Genomic DNA, 7,500 nt, shown 5'->3' with positions numbered 1-7,500 from the left:
AAAAGTATACTGGGTATAAAGTAAGATATTTACACAGAACTTCCAAGATATAAAATGATTCTGAGTACTTTATAAATTACACTATTTCCCTGTAGTTGGACCCATCAGATTCTATTTTGAGGCATTTTGTACAAAGCTGGTTCCTAAAATGTACTGAGCAAGCCATTTCAGACTAGAGAATATCTCACTTAAAAACACTATGAACCTTTTGAATATCCATCTTGACTAAAAGTGGATGTGTTTGGGGGCTCTGCAGATAATGAAAAAAAAAATCATATAAGTGAAAAACAACAACAGTAGAGGAACTTGTTACAAGGAATTAAGTGCATAACTCAAAGTTCCTATTCACCTACTATTGATGCCAGGAGTGCATGTATATTTACAGTTTTTGCTCTGGTTTTATATTCCTTGCACAGAAAGGCTTCATAAATACTTACGAAAGAGCTACCTACTAAGCCTACCTGACCTGACCAGTTTACCCCATTCCTTGAATGCTCAGGAAAAAGTTTTTATTTCTATTTCTATTGTAATTGTTATTAATACTCAAACAATATCAATAACCAACAAAATAATTAAATTTCTTATTATTATCACCATTATCAACATCATTTTTAGTATCATTATCATTACCATTATTATCATAATTATCTATAATCGTAATAATAAGAAGAGTAATATAATTTTTTTCCACCAATATCAAGGAAAGGTGTAAACAGGTGAGATCAGGTAGACCTAGTAATTGACTCCATAGTGACTATTCACTAGGACAATCATATATATGTAAAAACAAATAAATAAGTAATGATATAACAAGACCATACTGGACTGCTTCTAGCACCTAGGGGATCACCCTCCTAAACATGTTATATGGGCATTGGTGTCGTCTATTTAGGGTTCTGTGGATATACACATGTATGTTGTGGCATCACAATTATATATTCACCAAAATTCACCAAATTTCTGTCCCTACTACTTCATAATAAAGTGAGATAACTCTCTGGCAAATTAAGCTATGAGTTATAGTTCATTCAAGGAGTGTTTGATCCTATACAGCAATTTTTCAATAAGCTCTATTCATTAATCTCTAATTTGCTTTATTTTTGCAATGACCATGGTATTCATGAAAATCTCACATCTTACAAGCTATACTCTATTTTCAAACTGACTTCATAGTTGTTATAAAAGTGACTGTTAATCAGAGTGGTAACAACATCTTTAAGATATCCTTCAGATTACACTTACTCTGTTATGAGGACTATAATCTCTCATTTTTCTTTTTTTCCACAAGCACATTTAAAGGAATATTGGGATTACAAAAATAACTGCAGAATCAGTCATTAACCCTTCTATGGGAGAGAGAGAGAGAGAGAGAGAGAGAGAGAGAGAGAGAGAGAGAGAGAGAGAGAGAGAGAGAGAGAGAGAGAGAGAGAGAGAGAGAGAGAGAGAGAGAGAGAGAGAGAGAGAGAAAAAGTGCATGTATACATGCACTTTAAATATCAGCAGGTTAATATACAACAAAAATAGTCTACTAGAAAAACAAACTAAGAACTATTTTAAGATCTCAAAGTCTTACGAAAAAATATGCAAAGATCATGATGAAGACAATACAGAGAAAGAAAGATACAAGGAAGTTATGTTCTGTCCTAGAGTGCTTGCTAACACAACACCCATTAACTGAACTTCCACCGTCTCACCTGTGTGTCGAGTTCAAAGTACGCAATGGAACACCAAAAGTCAGGTACAGGTTGTGTAGAGAGTGGTATGTCCTGTACCATTTGCTGCTGGTCCCCTGGGGATGCCAATGGATCAAGTCACTCAAAATGATCACATGGTGAGTGGCAAATGAAATTCTAGTGACAAGTGAATATTTCTATGGTAGCAGTAAGAGTGCTGATGTATGAACTGTCAAGTTAGTGCTACTGTGTTTTATGAAAACTCTCATTTCCCTGATTTAGTTAGGCTATGTAATATGTTATCAATTCTAATTCCATTTTTAAACCATTATTGTATAAAACAAAAAACAAAACAAAAAAAGACTAATATCATACTTTCTTGATGAATCAGAAATACTTGGGCTGTCTGTGACGTGCCTGATCTACTTTAGTATTTTCCTTTTAACAGCTTTGTATAAGAACATCACAGAAATATACAATCATAAAATCAGTCCAGAAGAATGCCTTGAAATTTCTAAGACCTAAATAGAAATTTTTCCTGACCATATACACACTACACATCGCCTTCTTGTAACCATCACCATTACTTACAGTAGGTAGGATTCTGCCGATCATTAACCATGCTGGGGGTATAAGACAGTGTGTTTTGCCCACTCCAGTTGGGCTGCGAGGACATTGAGTGAGGTGTGACAGAATGCTGTGGCACTTGCTGAGGTGATGCAGCCGGTTGGCCGAACTGAGAGGGTAAGGTACCTGTCGCAGTACCCAATACACCAAACCCATTCTGCTGCTGTGTCTGTGGCTGTTGCTGTTGCAGTTGTTGCTGCTGGTCTAATGGTTGCTGCTGTGGTTGTAGCTGTTGCTGAGGTTGCTGTGGCTGCTGTTGTGGCTGAGATGGTTGTTGAAGATGTGGAGACAACTGACTCAGCGATGCTGTAATTATAAGGAAATCTTAGGACAGTGAAGTACAGAATTATGCAATCAAACACACTAGTCATTATTATTTTATTGAAAGGAGTAAGTCTACTCAATCTGCAAATAGTGGGATGTTTACCTTTTTTCTTCAATCATTGGAAGGATTTTCACTTCTTATTTCTTTTTACTGTCAGTATTGATAATAACATAATTATGGTACCAATGTCAATAATAATAAATATAATAATAATAATAATAATAATAATAATATTAATAATAATAATAATAATAATAGTAACAATAATAATAATTATTATTATTATCATAATTATAATAATAATAATAATAATAATAATAATCATAATAATAATGACAACAACAACAACAACAACATGACCTTCACAGCCCTCTCGGGCAGGTGATAAGACTTATTTGGCAATTTTGCATTATTCACATCAATAAATGAGTGTGGAATGTAATGTTGGTGAGCCAAGACTGGAAGAACACTGGCTCCATGGAGGATGCCATTTCCGTGCTCACCATTAGATTCCTGGCACTGTGACCAGCGGCGCAGGTTGTATTACAGAAAACCAAATATTCCAAAAAAGTTTTAAAAATGACACAAATAACAAAATGTTGCACATTTTCATTTTAATTGCACTAAGTTTAATTGTCTTGTCACCGCCTACAAGCCACACACCTGGCAGTGTGGCTGCTCACATAAACCCAATGCCCGGATTTCTGGCCATGTGATTGCTGTGATGCAACTGGATCTAAGGAGTTAATGAAAAATTTGGTTGAGGGCCAGGGTGACGGGAATGTCTCATCATTAGATACTGTTGCTGAGTGGCAGGTAATAGGAACGTCTTGCCATGAGTCCACAAGCTCTTGCAAGAAGACTAGACTCAGTGGACATTTAGGAAGAGGCTTTTGCATTATTTCTACCAGTAAATCATAAGCCTTGCCTGGAAGAGCACCAGCTCCTAGGAGGTGACAATTCTTCAAATTGACTCATTGATGACAAAGCACTTGTGAGGCCAGCTACGTCTAACAAAATTCACAAAACAAAACTACAGCGGACAGTAGAATTCCTGGGCACCTATGGGTCAGTATCAAAATTATACTCAAATCTTTAGAACAAGCTTTTTTAGTATGCAATTTAAGCACAAGATCACAATTAGTTCAGGGAGGTAAAAAAAAATCCTGAAACCCACTTTGGACTGTGTCAGGGAAGAATTGTTGTGACCCAGGGGTTGAAGGTGTGGGGGACTGAAGTCCTTGTGACATGTGACTTGAGGTGCTACCTGTGAAATACATCAATAATGAAATTAGAATCTTCATATCTACATCAACTTAAGCCTATCTTAATCACATTGTGAACCTACTAAAATAATGATAAAAAAGAGAAAAAATATATAATCTTCCTACATAAAATAATCAAAGCCATATGATTGCACATATAACCTTACAACAGCCCTAAATATGCTCTTACATGGAAACAACTATAATCAGCAGAAAACATAATGTAATCGCCTAAAGAGACATACCTGTAGGTGACAGTAGGGAGAATGACTGTTGTGGATGATGTGGGATGGTTTGTTGCGGTGCGCTGACTACTGTCTGATGAAGGCCACCACCCTGAAGAGGGAGTCTTTGTTGAACATCACTTTCTTTGTATGCTGAACACTGCATTTGTAGTTCTATTTACTATAATACATTAAATGATTAAGCTAACACAGAAGTTACTTTTATAACTCATATCATAGTTACAAATATTTGCCATGGGCAAAGGTGTCAAACTGGTGGGCTTTGAAGAAGAAAAGAGAGGCTGACAAACTTGAAAAGAGAGGCTAACAAACTTTTCAGCAAAAAAGATAACACAGAATCCTGTAAAATTTGTTCATGATCAAATGAACAATAGTTCGCAGTTGTCTATCAAAAACAGACAGAAATATCAGTGGACTTATCCACTGGTGAATGTATGTCATGAGACTAAACATCAGATATAAGTAGAAGCAAATGCTACTGTTGGCTTATGTTGCCTAGGTTGCAGTTCTGCTACTATTGTTTTCATTTAATAAGTTTCCAATACTATACAGCAAATTAACCCTGACCATGGATGGCATGTATCAACGATTGGCAGTGGTGGACTGAGAATGAGTCGCAGATGTCATGGTGACATACCCTGTACCATCAGCTTATCAGAGGGAGCTCCTCTTTCTTCTATAACATTTGTTTGGGGTCACTATTAGATATAGGCACTTAAAGTGAAGGAAAATGAAACAGAACTACAAGCAAATAGGCATCTAATATTAAACCTGAAGTACTGAATGAGCCAGGTGCAATCTGGGGAAACTGCCAATGTGTGCCAACAACCAAAAAACAAGCCAATATTTGATATCACAATTTTTTTGGATTTTTTTTTTTTTTTTTTTTTGCATACTTTAAAAAAATACTCTATAGTACAGTATGCAAATAAGGTGCCATGTATATATACTCTTTGTATATTGACACTGATTTTTATGTTAGGCCTTGGGAAGGACTGGCCTAGTGTATTAGTAGAGCATAAAATTCTATTTTCACCCTAGAAACTTGATACATGATCCATTTTTTCTTACAGAGGTGACTTTTAGCCACTCACAACAGGATCTCCAGGTGCCATTGAACACTATTTGCTAGGTTGCATGTGAAGTTGGTTGCTCAAGGGAAAAATTACAAGTGTGGCAAACATTCATTTATCCCACCCTCTACACTTACAGCTGCAGCATAAACAATATTTGGTAATGAAGCTAGAAGGAGGCTTCCAGCCTATTTTTGAGAGGCTTTAGGAAACACAACTTAGAGCAGGCTGACCACACATGACATGGTGTACTGGGACATTATCCCTACATGAATGACAGTCTAGCCATGCCATGATAGGACATCACTCGTTATGAGTGGGTTAAATAAATCAATATTCCTGCCAATAATAATGGCATGCTCGTAATTACCAACTGGGCATAACCCTGACACAAGAAACTATGAGGTCAGGACTTCCATCATAACACTGAATATAAACATTTTCAAATCTTGAAAATGTATATTAACATTTTCAATTCTTGCTGAATTTTGCAGCACAAATTATTCTGTCTATAAATATCCCTACTCGTTTTTTTTTAAATATCAAAAACAGTCAGGAGAATATGTATAAGGGTTAAGAGTTAAATATAAAGTAGCTAGACAAACAAGACAAAGAAGAGGAGGAGTGGGATGATGAGGAAGAAGAGGATGAGGACAAGTAGCAAGAGGAGGAGGCATAGGAAAAATTAGAACAAAAGATTGCCTCTCTATAATACTTTACATCAGGAATTAAACCACTCAAGCAAAATTCTGACAATATACTATTTTCATACAAGTACATTTATCCACAAAAAAGAAGTTCTTGTCTTGTATTTCTCAATCTACTTAAAAAATGAAAAAGAAAAAATAACAACACTCTGCAATCACATACACATTTCTAAATAAAAAAAGAAAATCAGAAAAAATATCAATATATAAAGGACCTTAAAAGAGCTACAGAGAAAACACAGATTTCAGGCTCAAAAAGACAACAATAATCCCACCTGTGAAGATGTGGGGCTACCCTGCTGTCCCGCCGGCTGGCAAGTAACAGATATGTTCTTTTACATGACTTTATGTCAATTTTACCACACCTTGCTATTTCACGTTTTGGGTTGTATTTAGATTAACCATAATTATTGCATAGATGTAATTACTACAGCAGCAATTTAAAATAGTTTATAACTTCCATAAACTAAGGATGTATTCATAAAAACTACTTCATAACAACTGAGAAATCATTCAAGCAATATATACTGCTGCTAGAGACTTGAACCACATGCAATATGCACTGGCAATGAATCATAATTCACCATTGGGTGCATCACAATCTATTACAATTAACACTATATTTTATGAAACAATTAAACAAACTGTAAAAAACAATAAATTTGAAAGCAATTTCCCAAACTTCAAAACATTCAAGTAAATATCATTATTCTGCTTTTTAGAAATAAAAGCTTCAGAGAATCTTAACTTAAAAAAGAAAGAAAAAGCAAAGAAGGAATTGGCAAAACAAACCCAAAAGAAAAGAAAGAAAAGAAAAAAAAACAGAAAAGGAAAGAAAAATTAAAACAAAAGGTATAATGTAGAAAAAAAAAAACCAACTCCAAAACCGCTTCCAACCAAAAGCACTCTGACACCTCACCTGTGATGCTGGGGGCCCCTGCTGAGGTCCAGTGGGTTGGTGTGTAATGGTGGACATGCCTGAGGGCCCTGGGGTCACTGCTGACTCCCCAACATTTCCTGAGCCACCACTAACTTCGCAGTCCATGCGAATGCCATATTCATCCTTCACGATCTGCCCCGTCGAGGTGCCCTGGAGACTTAGGCCAGTCAAGTCTGCTTTGGGACACGAGCAAGAGTTTACGTCTGGCAGTCACTGGGGATGGTGGTCATTAAGGCCATCCCTAACTAAAGCAAAACAGTTATGCTATTCATGCCATGCAGATTGTACTCACTTCCTAAATGTAATCATAGAGGAGTGGGGGATATGATAGGGGAAAATGGTATGGGGGAGGGGGATCGTCAATTAGATAACATCTTTGTCTATCGTATGTGCTGAAAACCTAAAATAAGGTTATCAATAATAACTTATATACAACAAGTAACGGGTAGTATCATGCAAGGGCATCTTTTTAAAATAAATCAATAAACAAATGAATAAAACATATACAAATGATAAATCTTATGTGATCAAATTCAGAATTTTGATCCAAACTATAAATCAAAGAACTCCTTGAACAATACATTGTGAAGTGTATGTAAATATCAACATATTTAACACAGAAATTATTAACCCAAAGAATCAAGC

At 35.9% G+C, this 7,500-nt stretch overlaps 1 protein-coding gene across 5 annotated transcripts in view; it reads right to left on the bottom strand.

Annotated features, from left to right (window-relative positions):
* LOC125034132 (mothers against decapentaplegic homolog 4-like) overlaps positions 1-7,500 on the bottom strand; it is a 17,348-nt gene that overhangs the window by 7,271 nt on the left and 2,577 nt on the right. The window contains exons 2-7 of one of the 5 annotated variants that reach the window (XM_047625792.1): positions 6,835-7,031; positions 6,191-6,226; positions 4,136-4,226; positions 3,803-3,892; positions 2,265-2,606; positions 1,695-1,789 (exon numbers count right to left, since the gene is read on the bottom strand). In XM_047625792.1, coding sequence (XP_047481748.1) covers positions 1,695-1,789; positions 2,265-2,606; positions 3,803-3,892; positions 4,136-4,226; positions 6,191-6,226; positions 6,835-7,031 — 851 coding nt within the window. Of the gene's footprint in view, positions 1-1,694; positions 1,790-2,264; positions 2,607-3,802; positions 3,893-4,135; positions 4,296-6,190; positions 6,227-6,834; positions 7,032-7,500 lie in introns of those variants that run through there. The other 4 variants (XM_047625793.1, XM_047625794.1, XM_047625795.1 and 1 more) reach the window with 4 other exon arrangements.

Source organism: Penaeus chinensis, chromosome 17 (assembly GCF_019202785.1).
Source record: "Penaeus chinensis breed Huanghai No. 1 chromosome 17, ASM1920278v2, whole genome shotgun sequence".
Taxonomy (NCBI): Eukaryota; Metazoa; Arthropoda; class Malacostraca; order Decapoda; family Penaeidae; genus Penaeus; species Penaeus chinensis.
This window is presented reverse-complemented; position numbering and strand designations above follow the sequence as displayed.